The sequence below is a fragment of the Lissotriton helveticus genome, chromosome 7, assembly GCF_964261635.1.
Source record: "Lissotriton helveticus chromosome 7, aLisHel1.1, whole genome shotgun sequence".
NCBI classification, from domain to species: domain Eukaryota; kingdom Metazoa; phylum Chordata; class Amphibia; order Caudata; family Salamandridae; genus Lissotriton; species Lissotriton helveticus.
The window spans coordinates 1,614,086,513-1,614,106,975 of NC_136068.1; the positions used below are offsets into that span (position 1 = coordinate 1,614,086,513).

At 47.4% G+C, this 20,463-nt stretch overlaps 1 protein-coding gene across 4 annotated transcripts in view; it reads left to right on the forward strand.

Moving 5' to 3' along the window:
- Positions 1-2,552, forward strand: part of LOC144770602 (ATP-sensitive inward rectifier potassium channel 11-like) — a 47,783-nt gene extending 45,231 nt beyond the window's left edge. For all 4 annotated transcript variants that reach the window (XM_078655280.1, XM_078655277.1, XM_078655278.1 and 1 more), the window contains exon 2: positions 301-2,552. In XM_078655280.1, the coding sequence (XP_078511406.1) occupies positions 377-1,555 (1,179 nt within the window). In that variant the 5' untranslated portion in view covers positions 301-376 and the 3' untranslated portion in view covers positions 1,556-2,552. The remainder of the gene's footprint in view (positions 1-300) is intronic.
- Positions 2,553-20,463: the final 17,911 nt, after the last annotated feature.

A 20,463-nucleotide genomic window follows, 5' to 3' on the forward strand; every position in this document is an offset into this window, starting at 1 on the left:
ACTGGGAGCTGTGCGAATTGGCAAGATCCATTGCTGTGACTTGTAATTGTTTTGTATTAAGAAAATCAATAAAACACATTAAAAAAAAAAAAGGAATATGCACAATAGAAATACTATTTAACATTAACAATAAATGTATATTCCTCTATAGTCACACTTTACGATCAGGCCTATGTTCATAAGGCGTATTTTAGTTTATCCCTATTTTCACATGGGTGGGGTGGACGAATATCAAATGTTTTCTTGCTGCCCTACTCCTGGAATGACATTTAAATATATTTTTTCCCCTTCTCTTTTCAGAATTCATCCAGGGACTTATTGAAGCAAAGTGTTAGTCTATGAGATGCACTAAGAAATCAGAGGGGAAGAAGACAAGATGCTGGCCCGCAAAGGTATCATCCCGGAAGAGTTTCTCATCACTCGCCTAGCAGAGGACACCTTGTCTCAGCACCGGTACAGGACAAAAGTCAGGAAAGCTCGGTTTGTGGCCAAAAATGGAGCCTGCAATGTGGCTCACAAAAACATCCGTGAACAGGGGCGGTTCCTCCAAGATGTTTTCACCACCCTGGTTGACCTTAAATGGCCTCACACTCTCCTCATCTTCACCATGTCCTTTATCTGCAGTTGGATGGTTTTCGCCATGGCCTGGTGGCTCATCGCCTTTGCGCATGGAGACTTGGATCCCAGGCGCAACTCCTCTGTGCCGTGCATAACGAACATTCAGTCCTTCACCTCAGCCTTCCTCTTCTCCATCGAGGTCCAAGTCACCATTGGGTTTGGTGGTCGCATGGTTACCGAGCAGTGTCCCATGGCCATCACTGTCCTAATCATTCAGAATATCTCTGGCCTAATTATCAATGCTGTTATGTTGGGTTGCATTTTCATGAAGACAGCCCAGGCTAACCGAAGGGCTGAGACACTGATCTTCAGTAAGCATGCCGTGGTAGCTTGCCGTGATGGCAAATTCCGCTTCATGTTCCGGGTTGGAGACCTCCGCAAGAGCATGATCATCAGTGCCTCCATCAAGATACAAGTAGTGAAGAAGACCACCACAGCTGAGGGCGAGGTTGTGCCCATCTCTCAGGTGGACATTCAGGTGGAGAACCCAACGGGCACCAATACCATTTTCCTTGTTTCCCCATTGATTATCAGTCACACCATTGATGAAAAGAGCCCACTGTATGACATATCAGCCTATGACCTCCCCTCTCAAGACATGGAGATTGTAGTTCTCTTGGAAGGGGTTGTTGAGACGACTGGCATCACCACCCAAGCCAGAGCTTCCTATCTGCCCGACGAAATCCTCTGGGGTCATCGGTTTGTGTCCATTATCAGCGAGGAGGAGGGTAGGTATGCCGTGGACTACTCCAAGTTTGGTAACACAGTGAAAGTGCGCAGCCCCTTGTGCAGTGCAAAGGACCTGGTGGAGGGGAGACACAATGGCCAGAACAGCGATGGCCCCAGTTTTCGCCACAAGCCACTTAAGAAAAGGAAACTGGAAAGTAAAAAGCCTCGCCTGGCAGAAGATGAGGTGAAAACCTGCGAGGAACTCTAGTCCACAGAATCCTGGTCCGATTCGTGAACATAGCAGTGTGCAAATGAGTACTTCTGTTGCAACTTCCTGCCCCATAACAGTAGCTGTTCGGGTCCTACCCATAGTCACTGTAGAGTTCTCAGACCGGAGTCTGGAGAATGCCGTTCACATTTCAGCGGCCTTTGTACAACTAGTTTGATATCTTGGACACATGTTCACATGTTCTACCTACATTCTACTCAAGGGCAGAGCCCTTGGTGTGTTGTTTTGCAGTGTGATAGATTTCAGAGTATATTTTGATGAATCTTGAGCACCCACATACTTTCAGGTTACACCAGATGGAAATCACAAACGTGAGGAGTTTCCTCACTACGTGTTAGTAAAGACTAGAACATATCTTGATTGGCAGGACATCAAGCTTTGCTTATAAACCATTGGTGGATGTTTTCTTGAAGGCCTTAGCAGACCATTCTGTGACCAATCACTTGTGCTTTGATGGCGCCATCCCGAGTCATTCAGTGTCCTATCATTTGCACTCTGAAGGTCTAAGCCTAAGCCACCCTGTGCCCTATATCTTGTGCTTTTAAATTCCAAGTCTGAGCCATTCTATGTCCTATCATTCGTGCTTTGAATGCCCGAGTCAGAGGCATTTTGTGACATATCACCCATGTCTGTCTGAGAGTCAAAGCCATTTTGTGACATGTCACCCATGTCTGTCTGAGCTCCTCAGCCTATTGGACAAAGTAGACAAACGGATAGAGGACTAACCAGCAGGGGGGGCCCCACCGCACCAAGCAGAATTATTTTTTATTATGCTGTTAGAAATAATGCTGTCTAAAATGCATCTTGTCTCGAGAAACAAATTGACAACAGTTGTATCCCAAAAACATTATTTGGTTTTCTTGTTGGGGAAAATATTTGGGGAGTACATGCAAAACCGCCTTTTGCAGTTTCGGTAAAAAGTGGTATGTTTTGACTTGTCTTGAAGTACTTCAAAAATATACGATTTGACTCCTTTGTTTGTTAAACCATTATTTAAAGGACATTCCCCTACCCTGTCCAAACCTGATCCCATCTTATTGTCATAGAGTGCATTAAGTTGGTTGAACCTGAATTCAGGTGAAGTTGAGTTGGGCATGGGAAGAAGTGCAAAGGGAGTCACGTTTGCTCAATGGACATGCACAATCACTTGTGTGGGTGAGGGCTTCAGGTGGCTCTGTGTTGTCTTCTATTATGGGCATTCTGTGCCCCGCCTTTGATATGTTTGATTAAGTTCTGAGCGGTGACTTTTATGTGTCCTATCTATGCAGGTCTGCTATATGTACTGTCACTCCTGAGAGTGTATACAATGTCCAGCATGAGCCTTTCTGTATCTCTCATGAATGTATATAGTTCTCAAAAGGAGCAATCCATATCCTATGATTCAGGAGGTTATATAGAGTTCAGCAGATCTATTCTGTATCTGTTTCATGCTTTTCGATAGGTCTTAGCGGGGGTCAATCAGTATCCTATGGCTAATGGGTCTATACAGGTCTCAGCTGGACTCAGTCCGTATTTTATATAGATCTCAGTCGGGGCCTTTCTGTATCCTTTCAACCATGAGTGCATATAGAATCCGAGTGACATCCATTGCATGACCTATCACACCTGTGTATATAACACCCAGCAGGAGCCAATCAGCAAATTTAATATCATAGATTTATGTAGGTCTCATCTGGAGCCATTCTGCATCTTATCACTCGATGTTTTATACAGCTCGCAACAGGAGCACTTCCATATCTTACGACTCATGCTTTTATATAGGTATTAGTATAATCCATTCTGTATCCTAGTAATCATGATTTTATATAAATCTCAGATGGGCCCATTTTGCATCTTGCCACTTTCTGTTTTATAAAGCTCCTAGCGGGAGCCAGTCCATGATTTTATATAGGTCGCACAGGGAGGCATTCTGGATCTTATCACTCATGGTTTTATGTAGGTCTCCGTATAATCCACTTTGTGTCCTATCTGTTATGTGTTTATATTGGACTCGGTATTAGCCATTTTATGCCCTATCATTCATGGTTGTATATCGGTCTCAGCAGGTCCCGTTACATATTCAATCACAGTATCATGTTGGGTCCCAGCAGAAGCCATCCTGTATCTGATGACTCATCACTTACTATTCGTGTTAGCCAGAAACATTCTGTATCCTATCACTCATGGTTTTATGCAGATCACGGCTGGAACCTAAGTGTCTTATCACCTATAGCTTAATGCAAGTTTTAGGCCGAGCCAGCCACTCTCTTGTCACTCAAGTTTGTGTTGAGGTTCAGACCAAGCCATTTAATGTCTAGGCTCTTTCCATCCCACCTAGGTTAGCAGCCACCAAGGAAACCATTGCAGCTTGCAGAACTTTTAGTGATCACAAGCATATACCCCCAGATGAATCAAGCACCCATTCTGCGAATTCCAATTTGCGAAAAATACCGAATCGCAAATTGGAATTCGCAGAATGGGATGCATCAAAACATGCGCCCAAAAAATGCGATTCGCAATCGGCGATTTTACAAAAATCGCTAAAAACTCGCAGAATCATCAATTTTCCCAATCCGAAACTTCAATTTTGCAAATTGCAATCTCGCAAATTGCGAGATCGCAAAAACGGGAAGTAGCATTTTGAGCACAATGATGACATCACAACCAGGAAGTAGGCAGTTTCCTTACTCATTTGGAACACAGAGCTGGAGAGAGCAGGAGGAGGCACAGCACTGATCTCTAGGAGACACACCCAGCAGCCCCACAACAGAACATACATTTAACCCACAATGTCCCAGGATGCAGCAGGATCCAGTGAAACTGGCAGGAGCTGGAGTACCTGATTGAGGGAGTCAGCAGGGACCATGACAAGCTTTTTGGGAAGCTATCCAGGAAGGTGCCCGAGGCTGACAAAAGGTGCATTTGGCTGAGCATCAGGGCGAAAGTAAACGCCGTAGGAGTGACCCAGCGGTCAATTGATGACCTTAAGAAGAGGTGGTATGACCTCAGAGGCCGTGCCAAGGAGCGCATAGCAGAGAGGCTGGGGGAGAGACTGGCCACGGGAGGAGGAGTCCCCACAGTTGCCGCCAACACACCACTCGAGGACTTGGTTGAGGACACTATCAACCCTGCAGCCTGCGTGGGGATCACTCAGCTGGACACCTCCCAACCCACACAACAATCACAAGGTAAGAGCCATGCAACTGCGACCCCGTCCCCTAACAATGCCCATGCCCCCAGAGCTAGCCATTTGATAACCCCAGTAATGCAGTCCCTGTACATCAGACACCCCCTATTGCATTGTGGGACCTGTAGTGTGACAATGTTCCCTGATAGCCACACACAGTCAGAACTGTCAAGTGAAACATATCCCTAAAGCCAGTCAGGGAATGCAAGCCTGCATGCATGCTGCAACATCCCTTGTGCAAGATTCATATCATTAATCATGCACCCATTCACATCACAGGTGCTGCAGATGCAGAGACCTCAGATAGCGAGACACTCCATATCGAGGAGACTCCAGAGGAAACGGAGGGAGAGAGCCATCCAGCCTCACAACCTGGACCATCACATACACCTGCACCTTCACCAGTACCACCACCTTCCCAAACGGACAGGGCCACCCCTGCAGCCACAGGAGGAGTGCAACCACCCCAGGCGTCACGCATGGCAGTGGACCAGGCCTCACCACCACCCATGAGGCAGACACGCCGCACAGACACTGTGCAGTCGCAGGCAAGCGGCCGGTTGAGGCAGCAGCGCATCGTGGCCACATGAGCAAACAGGGAGCAACAGGCCCAAGATCTAAGGCTAGGAATCGAAGCCCGGATGCTAGCTGTGCACCGCAAGCAGGCACAGCACATGGCAGCCATGCAGCTGCAGCTGTACAAGACTGCACGCAATGTAAATCAGGTTACCGAAAGTGTGCAGGAGTTAACGGCTGCAGTGAAGGAGAACAGCCAACTGATGGTGGCGCAGCAGGACATCACCCGCCGACGCCACCGTCAGCTGCTGACCAGGCTATCGGCATATACCCGGTTGAACCACCTGATAGGGAACGCAACATCCCAACTGTCGCGCCTGTCACTGGCAATGCAAATACAAATGGTGCAATGCTGCCAGGATGTAGCAAGGGCCCTGGAGCAGGTCACCACCGCAGTTCAAAACCAACAGGTGTGTGGCCATGGCCATGCAAGGGGGGGTGATGATGCCAGTGAGGGCACATCGAGCCTGAGCAGCCTGTCTGTGCCGCTGGTACCAGAAAGGCGCCGCAGTACCAGGCCCAGTGCAGCATCACGGCCGGAGACTCCCAACGTGGAGTTGGAGAGGCGACAGGGTGCTTCCGGCAGGAGGCGCCAGTGAATGACTGAACATTACCAGCAGTGCCATGCTGATGTACCAAGCACTCCTGCTCTGCATACAAGAGGCTGTATGACGCAATACAGTAGTTATGTTGTTTGAAAAATCAAAAAAGTTATAGATCTTGTTCAACATAAGAATAAGAATTTATTTTGAACATAAATCTTCCTCATGTCATTATTTCATGTGGCATGCATGAGTGCAGTGTTGTGTGAGGGGTATGGGTGCACTAGAAATAGTTCAGTGTGATGTTGTTGCGGCGCCTGTGTCCTTCTGCAGGATTCTCCCCGCGTGCATGATGCACATGTGCAGGTGGCCGGTTGTCCCCCTCCGACTCACTACCAGAGATCTCCACAGGTATCCTCCGCTTGGTGGCAATATTGTGGAGTATGGCACACACGGCCACGATGCGGCAGCAGACCTCAGGCTGGTATTTGAGGGCCCCACCAGTCTTGTGTAGGATGCGGAATCGGGTCTTTAACATCCCAAATTTCCGCTCAATGACATTTCTTGTGTGAATGTGCGCAGCATTGTAACGCCGTTCCTGTGGTGTAGCAGGGTTGAGGTATGGGGTGAGGTGGTACTCACAGAGGCCGTAGGCGCTGTCACCTGATGGATGTGAGCAGAGGGTCAGTGCCTGTTATGCGCAGCTACAAGGTCTTGACATACTGTATGTGGGCATGTGTACATACCTAGGAGATGTCCTTCGCCAAAGTCACCCCTGACCAAGCGGGTGTGTATGCTGCTGTGCCTGAAGATGAAAGAATCATGCGTGCTCCCTGGGTATTGGGCCACAATGTCGGTGATGATGGTCTTCGCATTGCAGACCATCTGGATGTTGAGTGAGTGGTATGACTTGCGGTTCCGGTACATGTTTTCTGTCTCAGCGGCTGAACAGATTTGGATGTGGGTACAGTCAATGCAGCCAATTACATGGGGGAATGGGGTGGTGTTATAGAAGTCCAGTTTTGTTTGGGTTAAGTCCTGTTGGGTTGTTGGGAAGGTTATGTAGTGGTGTATCCGGCTCAGCATGGCGTCCAGGAAACTCCGTAGGCAGCGTGACAGTGTGCTATGGGACATCCCCCCTGCATATGCAACTATCCCCTGGAAGCTTCCGGAGGCCAGGAGGTGCAGGCAGCACAGGACCTGGACATGGGTGGGCACGGCATAGGTCCTCCTTGTTGGGTGCTGCATCAGGGGCTCAAGGTCTCTGATGAGCTTAGTTATCATTGCCCCATTCAGCCTGTATTTGGAGTAGATCTCCTCTTCAGTCTAGCCCAGGAGTGTGACCCGCAGCCGGAAGATGCACTCCTGGATCCTGCATCGGTTCCGGGCTGCAGCCTGGAGCCTCAGCCGCCTTGCCACGATGTAGAGACCTGGCATTGTGAATGTCCTCATGCTCCTACTGTGTCTCCTTAAGTGTGTTTGATTTTCCCCGCACCTGTTTCTTGTTTGAGTTTTTTTTTCACAATTGTACTTCATGGTTACCACCTGGTTTGACTTCTCCTTAAATTGCGACTCGCAATTTGGGTGTTTTTAGCAATTTGCGATATTTTGATGCATTGCATTTGCGATTTATTTGCGAATTCGCAAAATAATTACCAGAAAATGTGGATATTCGCTGTTACAGATTCGCAAGGGGGGTTCCACCTTGATTCTGCGAATTTATGTTTGCGAATTCGCAATTTGATGGTTTTTGGGTTCATGAATTGTGGGAGTTGAAATTGCGATGGCAATTGCTGTTTCGCAGGTATTGCGATCGCAATTTCGGTTGATGAATCTATGAAATAGTGTGTTACCTTATTCTGATACTGAACAACCTTTTGTTTACCGATCAAGCATGTAGAACTCCGCAAAGGAATTAAGTGTGATGCGGTTACGGTTGAACCACATTAGAGCGGTTTCTATGCCATTCTGTAGTGCATGGTGGGAAGTCATTTGTGAGTTTTTCAGCCATTGTTTGGTTTTGCAGCTTCTAGTGAAGGCTTCTAGAGGCTCGTGTGTTTCCGGAGAACAGGATTGCAATTGGGTATTAGGTCAAGTGGTCAAGATCTGATGGTTGGACATAATGGCAACTTCTCATGGGGTTTTAACTGGGTAGATTAGAGACTGGCTACAGTGCCCCAAGTTCCTATGTTGTCATACTTCCATGTGCTAACAAGGCATCATGGCAATTCTCCAGTATTAGGGGTGTCTTTCATAGAGTCACATGCTTGAATATTCCCCGTCGTCGAAGTGGGAGTCCCACGGTAAATAAAATAGCAATAAATGCTAAATATATATATATATATATATATAAACATAATACAAAAAAAGAAAGGAAATACACTGAAATCCTCTAAAAACCAGAGAAAAAACCATTTGTAACACATTAGGGTCATTATGTTAGTCCAAACTGCAGCCAATCAGGCGCCAGCACCCTCTAGAACCTTCTCCTCAGAAGCTCAAGCCCTCAGATTTTCTACCTCACGTCGTGTGAAGGGAGTCTCCCTGAGCTCTGCTCAGTTTTCTTCTCTTATCTCTACTTCCAGGAATTTTCTTCAGCATGTCAAGTAAGAAGTCTTTATTTAGACCCTGCTCTTCTTGTGGGAAGCTGCGCCTTTTTGAGAAGGACCCCCACCAGAAGTGTATTTATTGTTTATATCCTGATCATGTGGCTGCCAACTGCAAGTACTGTAGAACTTTTTCTACTAAAACTTTGAAGGACAGAGAAGGTCGTCTTCTCCTTTGGCTGCAGCGTCTTAAGGACAAGGACTCTGTGGTGTCCGACGCAGAGAGTTTACATTCTGGTTTCTCTTCAGCAGCCTCAAAACGTGGTAGTGTTCATGAGGTTCCTTCACCTTTCCTCAAGAAACCTAAATTGGCTTTGCCTGTGGCTTCTTTGATGTCTTCTGCCACTCCTACCACCTCTACGCCCACGAGACCTGGCTCTCAGGCGTCTGTGGCTACTTCTCGAGATATTTTCACACATCTTCAAGTTCCACCGTCGACGGGAGCGTCGACGAGCGCTCCGACGACGAGAGCGGCATTGCCTGCAGTTTCGACGACTACGCTGACTACCACAACAGCATTTTCATCGTCGACGACGGTTTCGTCGACAGCCTCGACGTCGCCGAGGGTTTCATCGTCGTCTACACCTGTCCCGTCGACGATTCCCATCTCGTCGACGAAGAAAAGAGAGTTCTCGTCGACGAAAGACCCGAAGACATCGTCGACGTCGTCGACGACGCCGTCGACTAAAGCCTCGTCGACGAAGCCACCGTCGGCGAAGGTCCCGTCGACGAAGAAGATCTCGTCGACAAAGACAGGTCCGTCGACGAAGACTCCGTCTACGGAGTCGATACCAGCATCGATGATCGCCCCGTCGACGACTACAGCTACAGTGGCTCGCCCGTCGACGGTGTTACCGTCGACGACCCCGTCGACGACCACTCTGTCGACGAAGATTTCTTCAAGATCACTGTTGCCAAAATCGGCTTCGTCGACGCTAACGACGACGGCTCCGTCGACGGCGGAACCAAATTCGTTTGCGTAATTACCGTTAGTGCCATTGAAGACTACCAAATCTTCACACCCTCTCACTACGGTACCCTGTCAACAGATCTCTGATCCAGAGCCTTAACCACCATCTCCAATGTTTGCAACTAGTACGGAGCAGGACACTGATTCAGAGCAGGAAGAGGACACGTTTGGGGCAGCACGTAGTCCCTCTGAATTGATAATTAAATGTCAAGACACAGATTCTGATGATGGCAATGGCCCAGAATTTCAACAAGAACAGTTCACTCAAGCTCCTGTGGCTACCATTCCTTTGGCCTTGATCTCTAATCTCCAACATATGCTGGACGATTATAATCGCCGTTTTCCTGCAACACCGCAGACTACGCCTGCGCTTTCTCCTGCTCCTGTGGCACTACCTCCACCTGCATTGCCGTCTATCTTACCACCTGCACCTTCTCAGGTTCATCCGTCTATAAGCATCCATACCACTATATATCCGCAGGATGCGGATGAGGAGGAGGCGGATGCGGAACGTGAGGAAGGTGAAGTCCCTGACAACACGGATGATGAGGCAGGCGACCAGGATATGGCCGAATGGGATGATTATCGGACGCAGACGCCCTCTCCTCAACCTGGTACCTCGAGTGAGTCTCAACCAGTAGATATCGCCAGCTTCCATCTTTTAATGGATAAAGCGGCTCAACGTTTCAAACTCCCATGTTCCCAACGCGAAGAGGATTGTTTTCTATACAATTTTAAGGACAAACCTTTCAAGCAGGTGCACACAATCCCTATAATTGAATTTGTATGGAAAGAGGGTATTAACCTGATGAATGCTCCGAACTCCTTACCTGCTCAGATTCCGCGCCTTGAGAAGAAGTACAAGGCCCCTACAGGTTCTCCATCTTGCCTGAGTTCTCATCCCAAGCCGGACTCTGTCGTGACTCAGGCAGCACAACGTAGAGCACGTAATCAGGCGTCCCAAATCACAGCCTCTCCGGATAGACAGGGTCGACGTTTGGATGCAATTGGCCGCAAGTTCTCGACCATGGCCTCCACATCTGTCCGAGCAGCTAATGCTTTGGCCATTTTGGGTCGTTATGACGGCAGATGTGGTCAGATATTGCAGATTACATGGCACTCATCCCTGATGCTTCCAAGGCTGACGCACAGCAGATTCTCCGCGATGGATAAAGAGCAGCGGAAGAAATCATAGATTGTGCAATTGCAAATACAGGTTTCCGCCTCCTGGCAAGTGCGGCTGCACTCCGACGCCAAGGCTGGCTAAAGTCCACCTCCTTCAGGCAGGAAGTCCAAGCCAGAATACTGGATATGCCATATGATGGAGAATCATTATTCGGATCCCATATTGATGATGCCCTTGAATCCATCAAGAAGGACACCGATACGGCGAAGTCCTTAGGCACGCTACAATTTTGTAAGCAGTCCTTTCGAGGTGCGCGCGGACGCGGCACTTCTTCCAACTTTCGAGGTGGTCAGCAATACCGTTCATACAATCAGAGCGGCCAACGTTACACGCCCAATCAGCAGTCTCGCCAACAACCCACCAAAACATTCAGAGGAAAGTCGTCCTATCGTGGCGCAAATCAGAAACGCCAATGACTTTTGCCGCTCTCAACGTGTTGGAGGACGAATCTCTGTTTTATTCCCAGTGGTCCTCGATCACCTCGGACCGCTGGGTTTTGGACATTGTCAAACGGGGACATACCCTGGAGTTCACAGAGATTCCTCCTTGCACCCCACCTCGTGGCCCACCTCCTCCACATCCCGAGGAGCTTTACCAACAGGTCCATCTTCTTGTGTTAAAAGGGGCAGTCGAAGTGGTCCCAAAACATCTAAGAGGGAAGGGTTTTTACTCTTGTTTTTTCCTCATACTCAAGAAGAACGGAGATTGGTGACCCATTCTTGATCTGAGGGCTCTCAACCAGTTCCTAAAGTCTCAATCGTTCCGTATGCTGACGCTACTGGAGGTCCTGCGTCTTCTGTCCAGCGAGGATTTTATGACCACCATAGATCTTCAAGACGCTTACTTTCACATCCCCATCATCGCACAACATCGCCAGTACCTACGTTTCAAAGTGGGAACCATGCACTTTCAGTTCAAAGTTCTACCCTTCGGACTGCGTTCAGCTCCTCGTGTGTTCACGAAGGTACTGGCCCCGGTGGTGGCTCACCTGCGTCTACAAGGAGTTCAGATCTTTCCTTATTTAGACAATTGCCTTCTCAAGTCTCAATGCCACCTTCAACTGAGTCGGGACACGCACCTTTGCCAGCAGGTGTTTCAGTCTCTGGGGTTGACCATCAATGTCGAGAAGTCACAGTTTGCACCCCTGCAGACCAGGTCCTTCCTGGGAGCGATCCTAGACACGCAGCTCTCAAAAGCATTTGTCTCTCACGAGCGGTGTCTGAAGATACTTCGTCTGGTCGCACTCATTCGACGAAAACAGTCCATTTCTGTTCGGACGTTAAAGTCATTCTTGGGAATGGCTTCGTCATGTATCGCACTGATCCCAAATTGCAGGTTGCGCACCCGTCCTATTCAGGAAGAACTGGACTTACAGTGGCATCAGGTCTCCGGGTCCTTCAACGACCTAGTTGCCGTCACAGCCCGCATGAAGATGAGCTTGTGCTGGTGGGCGCAGCCCGCGAATCTGAACATGGGTGTGTCCTTCCTCGATCACGTTCCGGACCTGACGCTGACGACGGACGCCTCCCTGGAGGGGTGGGGCGCTCATCTCCAGGGCCTCTCCATCAAGGGCAAGTGGTCGCCGACGCAGCGCACGTGGCATATCAACAGGCTAGAATTGATGGCGATCTTTCTAGCTCTCAAGTCTTTTCTCCCAGTTGTTCACGGGGAATCAGTGCTAATCCAAACGGACAACACCACCAGTATGCACTACGTGAACAAACAGGGCGGAACCAGGTCACCTCTTCTGTCCCGCTTGGCCCAGTCAATCTGGGATTGGGCTCTCCGCCATCGCATCACCTTGACGGCTGTCCACCTTCCGGGGGTGTCAAACCTTCTGGCAGACTCTTTAAGCAGATCCACATCCTCAACACACGAATGGGAACTGCACCAACCGACTCTGGATCATGTTTTCCGCCAATGGGGTCACCCAGATCTGGATCTCTTTGCAACACCGGAGAATCGGAAATGCCCGTCTTATGCAAGTTGGCATCCCCACCCAGGGTCCTGCGGGAATGCCCTTTTGATCAACTGGTGCGATCTATTCGCTTACGCTTTTCCACCGCTCCCATTAATACAGCGGGTACTGTGGAAGATGCGGAGGGAGCCGTGCCACATTCTGTTGATCGCACCTCGTTGGCCCAGACAGGCATGGTTTACGGAACTGCTTCTGATGTCCCAGTGCGAGCCCATTCCTCTACGTCCTCGTCCAGACCTCCTAACTATAGACAAGGGCCTAGTGTGTCATCCAGATCCCTCAACGCTTCAATTGTGGGCATGGAACCTGAGTACCTTGAGTTCGCGGACTTGAACATATCCCAGGAGTGCAGAGACATTCTAGCTCAAGCCAGAGCTCCGTCTACCATTAAGACTTACAAACTTAAATGGAAGCGGTTCTGTCATTGGTGCGTTTCAGCCAATATACATCCCATCCATTCCACTCCTGCACAGCTCCTTCCATTCTTTTTGAGCCTCGCTCAGTCAGGACTTTCTCATGCTACACTGAGAGTTTTCTTAGCTGTAATCTCTCGTTTTCGACATGATGGCTCTTCATCCCTCTGTTCATCACGAGTTATACGTCAATTTTTCAAAGGGCTTTTCTGCAAGTTTCCACCTGTGCGTCGCCCTCCGCCAGCTTGGCAGCTCAATGTGGTATTAGCTCAACTTATGAAGTCTCCATTTGAGCCTATCCATAAGGCCGATATAAAATTCATCACCTGGAAGGTTGCACTTCTTCTGGCTTTGACCTCATCTCGTCGCGTGAGCGACCTTCACGCTTTTACTGTCAAGCCTCCTTATCTCCAGTTCAAACCAAACGGAGTGGCTCTGCGTACCAAACCTTCTTTCTTACCTAAAGTGCCTACGGATTTTCATTTGAATGAGCCTGTGTTCCTTAAGACTTTCTTTCCGGACCCTAAATCTCCGGCGGAGCAGCGCCTACATTCGTTAGACATCAAGCGTTGTCTTAAATTTTATATTGCAAGAACTGCTCTTTTCCGCAAGTCCGACCAATTATTCATTGCATACGGACGACTGCGCAGAGGGCATCCGGTTTCCAAGCCGACAATTGCCAGGTGGCTTTCCTCAGCCATTGCTTTCTGCCACCAACAAGCGGGCAGACCATTGCAGTCTTCAGTGAGGGCTCATTCTACGAGGGCGATGTCTTCATCCACCGCCTTGTTTGCTGGTGTGCCACTTCATCAGATTTGCCGTGCAGCGACATGGTCCAGCAGGCACACTTTCACCAAACATTACTGTTTGGCTGCCATCAATGAAGCGGATACCGCAGTGGGGCAGGCAGTGCTTCGCCATCTTTTTCAGTAAGGTGAGCCTCTGTTCCCTCCTCCTTATTATTTCCTGTGATTGCTTTGATGTTCTATGACTGTATTATTTTTATTATAGTACTGTCTTGATATATGCTTTATATGCTTAGCAATCTCAGTTCTAGGAGGTTACTGCTTTCTACTCTATTCAAGCATGTGAATCTATGAAAGACACCCCTAATACTGGAGAAGAACAATTGTTACTTACCTGTAAACAGGTGGTTCTCCAGTATTGGTGTCTTTCATAGATTCACATGCGACCCACCCTCCTCCCCTTAGAGGCTCTTTTCTCCTCATGCACTCTTAGTTACTTTGTGCTACGAAAATCTGAGGGCTTGAGCTTCTGAGGAGAAGGTTCTAGAGTGTGCTGGCGCCTGATTGGCTGCAGTTTGCACTAACATAATGACACTAATGTGTTACAAATGGTTTTTTCTCTTTGCCTTGCATTCCTATGTAGGAATGTTTTTTAGAGGATTTCAGTGTATTTCATTTCTTTTCTTGTATTATGTTTATATATATATATATATATATATATATATTTAGCATTTATTGCTATTTTATTTACCGTGGGACTCCCACTTCGACGACGGGGAATATTCAAGCATGTGAATCTATAAAAGACACCAATACTGGAGAACCACCTGTTTACAGGTAAGTAACAATTGTTCTTGTTTACATGTTTATAATGTTCTAAAGAGGTATAATGGGAAATAGATATAATGTATTTATTGGGCATAATGGAAACTGGCCACAATGTCCCATGTAGTAATCGAAAATCATGCTACAAAAGCAAATTGTGCCAAAAGGGGCAAAATGGAAATTGGCTGTTTTGTGTTAAGTGGGCATGCTGAAACTGGCTATCACGTACTATAAGTGCTTAGTTTAAACGGGCAATATGTTGAACGTGGACATGCCGTTAACTAGATTGACTGGCAAAAGGCCATGATACACTGATGAGGATATTAGAAAGTGGTTGCCGTGTGCTTACTGGGCATAATGTACATGGGAAATACTGTGATGTTTAATTTAATTTTATTTAGAGAGTTTTAATAAAGTGCATACATACCTCATGGATATCAGAGTGCTGTACACAAACAACTAAATCCAGTTTCATTTCATTCAATATCAGGTATCACAAGTGATTTCATGTCATAACAATCAAAATTATGCAACATAACAAATCATCATATTAAGATATACTCACTACAGCCCTTCTGGCAGCAAGTTAGCGTCTCTGGGTGTACGTGTAGGTTGATAAAGTCGAGTCGAGGACCCTATGTTAGGAATCTATCTAGCAAAATCCTTTTGACATCTTTCGTGAAGGTGGATGTCAAAGGGTGTGTCACCTGATCTTTGATGGGGGTGAATTCCATATTCCCAAGACAGATCCACTGATGGTGCGTGCATGTCTTCATTTTCCGGAATCTGGGAGGTTACAACAGGGGGGAGTTCGCGCTTCAAAGGGAGCCGTCGCCTCCTGAAATCTCAGTCTTATTTGTGAGGTACCTGGGTGCACAATGGTGCAGAGCTTTGTGTGTCAGGCACTCTATCTTCAATTGGATCCTGAATTCTAGAGGGAGCCAATGGAGAGACTTTAAAGAAGGTGTGATGTGATCAAAGTGCTTCTATTATCTAGTGTTATCCTAAGAGATTTAGTTGATTTGACGGTGCTGGGATTGTAGTTGAGGCTGTCTAGGTGGACCAGCAATTCTTGTATCGGGGATAACAATGGGAAGATGAGAAGAGTAGGAGTTCTGTTTCAATGGAGTTTAGTTTGGGTTTGTGCCCGAATGTATTTGAGTCAGGTGATATCTTACCAGGAGGAGATTTTTAAGTATAGCTGCATGCTGTGTGCATATAAGAGGTATGCAAGGTTCACTTGTGCAAAAATATATGTCAGCAGTTCCATTTATAGATTTAAGAGTGTTGGGGATATAGTGGATCCTTGAGGTACTCTCATTTACACCGGACATAGATAGTGAGCATCCCAGTTTCTGTCCGCTGCAAACAATTGTGTAAAAAAGAAGTGAACTATTTGAGAATGTTACACAAGAGCCCCATTCTGCTTTTAAGTAGCTCAGAAGGGAAATCGTGATTGACCGTGTCAAACGCAGAGGCTAGGTTTAGGAGGATGAGAAGACAGGAGTCTTTCTGGTCCAGTATTTTGAGTACCTTGTCCATGATGTATAGAGCTGCTGATTCTGTGCTGTGTCCAGGTCTTATACTGGATTGGAACTTATCAAGTAGGTTGAATTGTTCAATATATTGACTTATTTGGGTATGAAACATTTTTCTAACAGTTTCACCAGTAAGGGGATGTTAGTTACCGGGCAAAAATTATTTGGATCTGTTGTATCTGCATCATGTTTTTTCAAGAGAGGAGTCACTTGCACGGTCTTTAAGCAGTCTGGGATAGTTTCTTGTGTTAGTGATGCATTTATGATTTTTCTCCAAATGGGGGAGACAAGTTTCCTGAGGTTTTTTTTATTATAGAGGGGAATGGATTTCTGAAGTGTGGTGCTGGTTTCGTAGAGGATATTGCAGATCTTCTCTTCATTTGGGGATTTTAATTTGCTCCAGGTTGCCCTATTTTTAAGTTTGGTGGGATGTAAAGAAATCTGGGTATTGCTAGATATTGTGGTCTAAACGTGAGCGGGGTATCCATTATTGTTTGAAACCCTTAACCTTTTGTTGTTGATGGGGATTGACCTTTCATCTTTCACTTTCGAAAATTGACACAAAGCGACACCGTTTTCTGTAGGGGGGTATTCGTGATGATGTTGGGATTGATGGAGCTGACCTGTTGTTTGACGATTTCAGGGAGTTTGCCTGTATCTACATGAGCTCTGATGAAAGATGCTTTGGCATTCCATATGCACCAACAAAAGGCGACGGATGGAATGCTTGAATTAATCTCCCCCACCTGCAATCATTTGGGCCGCATTCTAGTTTGTACCCAACCATATGCAAATCAGTCCTGACCATGCTCCAATAGGTACAGCCAGCCCAAACTGCCCGAGTAGTGACTGACTGAGCTAACTGGGTATAATGAAAATGATGTGCTAACTTAGTATGATAGAACATAAACATGGTTTGCTTAATAAGAATATTGGTGGTTTACTAACTGCGTTTGGTGGGGCAACCAAGCATGATCTGCTAATAGGTAATTAGGGAAACTCGCCCTGCGTGCTAAAGCACAGAGTGCTAGCTTCACAAAATGGACACTAGCTATGTTATGCTAACTGGGCATAATTGAAACAAAAGGATATGATACTCGGCCACAATGGAAACTCAATTATGTGTTATGCATGCATAATGGGTATTTGCCGTTATATTTTGTTGAGTTTCGAAATCACTATCTGTTATGGCTGAGTTAGAGGCTATGCCATTTGCTGTCCATGGTGGAAAGAGTGCAGGTTTACTTGAATTGTATGCACAAATGGCAGCTATCTTGAATGAGGTTTAGAGATGTACTGCAGTTGTGTCTTTACTGACAGGTAGCAGTGCTTATCCCTGGAAGTGATGAAAAAGGGTGGGAGACTGGATTGCTGTAAAAATGTATATTATAAGCTGTGCCTAAAGAATCATATGTAAGGAGAGAGTCAGGTCTTTATATCTTTCAGGAATCCCAGATGGCTATTAATTATCCTTATTCATACAGAGTGAGTTCTATTTCTTGGATGTCCGTACAGAAAAAATGTACAGCAATTACAAGATTTTCTGATCAAAGGGATAATCAATCACCTAGCACATTCTGGGTCAAAGGTTCTTCCTTTTGATGGTAGATCGGATGTTTAGATTGAAGGAAAACTGTTCTTTCTTGCAGTGGGAAGCCTGTGCAGATGTAGGAGTTGCCTGGCCCCAAGATTTTGAATGTGTTGTACCCTGCAGGGTAGGTATTGAAGAATTGGCACAATTTAGGCATGAGAGCGCTACTGCAGTTATGGCTTGGAGCTTGTGTAGGTACCCCGTGTAGGAAGGTGGATTCCTGACTATGGTTACCCCAGATTTTTTGCCTTGTGTTTAGCTGGTTTTCGACTTAGTTGGCCTGGGATCCTGTTAATCAGGGCCCCAGGCTATCTGCTCTCTCTATAAAATGGACTCCATGTACCTTAGGTACATAACTAATTGGATATTGGGTCACCTTATGAGCCCCTGTATAGTGTACTATAGGTACCCAGGGCATAGGTGCACCCAAGGCCTACCAGGGGCTGCAGCATATCTTTTGCCACCCCTGGCTGGCCATCCAAACTGACACAACTGGCTGATCACTCAGCTGGGGCAAGGTTGTGTAATCACCCCTTGCTTAGATATAGTATTCCTATGTCGAACCTTATGTCAAGACACATATACACCTATAAGTCACTCCTATGGCAGGCCTTAACAATCCTGAAGGCAGAGAGAGTGCTTGGTTTTATGTGAGATGGTGCTCTAGCATGAGCTGAGCCTGTCTGCAGCTTTCCGAACCATGTCCTTATAGCTGTTCTAGGATAATGCCATACCATATACTCTTAAGTGCATTATGAACCTCGCGGTTAAATGCTATCTTTGGTTTGGCTTTATCAAAACATGTCGTGTAAGGTGTCATACGCTTTGGAATACTACCCCCTCGCCAGTTCTGGCGATGGGGGTAGCATTCCACCCTTCTAGAGGGAGAAGACATGTTAGTTCCATTAATCCCGGTTAAAGTTAACCAGAGCCTCAGCATCACAAAATGGATGCTGCTGCCACAGACACAAGTCTGACCTCCTGCTGCTAGGGGTCCTTCCAGCGAGGGAGGCTTCAACAATAGGTTTCCTGTCACAGGGAGGTGCTAGCACCACCCCAGACAGGCTATAGTATATTGGGGCAGGGAGGGCTGAATGAAAGGAGACACTGCCTGGGGCACACAAGGTGTCCCATACATAGTCCAGTTCAAACCGGTGCTGGGGCACTCCAGCCCCAGCTCTGGCGCGAAACTGGACAAAGGGAAAGGGGTGTAACCACCCCCTTCCTGGGTCCCACCCATAGGAGGGACCTAGCAGGTAATCCAGCCCCTAGATTTGGTATATAGGTAGGAGCTGTGTCCTTAGACTTTAGATATATCCTGACTGAAACTCAGATACGAAACTCTGGACCTTCGACTGAAGAATCTCCCTTGTGGTCAAGGAGTGACCACCCTGTGCAAGCAGGCACCATCAAGCGCTCAACTGTTTGCTTTGTCGTTGCTCCCGCCGGAGCTCGAACACAGAGCCTGACAAGACCCGGACTTCGAGACATCCAACAGCCCGATCCACAGCCACAGCAAAGCTGAGACCCGTGGAGCCGACGAGAGACGTGGGACCGGCCATCTTGAAAAGCCAGCAAATTGCTTTCCGTGCAACTTCTGAGGCACCCTCGAAGTTGTGCATTGGGGATTGAGAAGTCCCAGCCCCGAGCACCAACTGCACCGAAGATCACCTCTTCACACTCACCGAGTGCTGCGTGGGGCCCTTTTGCATTTTTCTGCTCGACGCGTCTGTCCGGTCAATTGCCCGTTGGCTAGTGGCCTCTGTGACGACGAAACCCGAAATCTACACTGTTGGTCTGGTTGCTCCAGACTGGCCCTTGCTTCCCTGCGAAGGAGAAGCCCCTCAGTCCTTGCTGGCCTGAGTAAGAAGCCATCTTCGATTCCTGCGTGGGTTGCATTTGCCAAGGCCTGTTAACTCCGAATCGAGAACCGACACTGCCGACAGCGAGAGCCTTCGTGGGACAGTCCGTATCCAGCTCCTGGTTGTCGTCGACACCGCCTGGTCCACGTGGCTGCAGAGACAAGCTTCACGACATCACCTGATTGCTTCCCGACATCGCGTGGTTTCTTCCTGGTTCCTTCCTGGTCACTGGCTAGTGACCCAGACTCTGTCCCCTCTGCTTTCAGGTACTCTTCATCCTCGATCCGCCCTTGGATCCAACCGGACTCTTCTCTCCTGGTCGCCTGGAGCATCTTTTCTCCAGGGCTCCATAGGAATCCACGACGAAACCCGACACACTTTGGGACCTATGCACCCGCTTCCTGTGGGTGAGGTAACGTGAGTACTCCGGTGCTCCTGTGAAGATTGACTATCCTAGAGTCCTAGTTTCAAGTGGTTAGTTCCTAGTCCAGTTGGAAGACTCCTAATTCTTTAACTTTATAACTTTATGCACCCATTGACTTCTATGTGTGCACGCGTGCGCAATTAGACACTGCACACGCATCCCGTGGGCTTCCTGCTCCCTAACAACTGTTAGTCCAGTGTAGCCCCAGTGATTCCCAAGGCCCTAGGCCTTTCAATTGTTCGTGACGTGGTTCTTATACCACTATTTTAGTATATGGTTTAGCGGGCCACCAGGGCCTATCCATATTTGTGCAACTTATTGTATGTTATATTGAGTTACTTGTTATGCGCTTGTGCCTCTGCCCTCATAAAGAGTTCGGAGGATTGATTTAGAAATAAATACATATATATTTTTAATATATAACCTGTGTGGTGTCCTTTCATTTGGTATTAAAGGGATTGCAT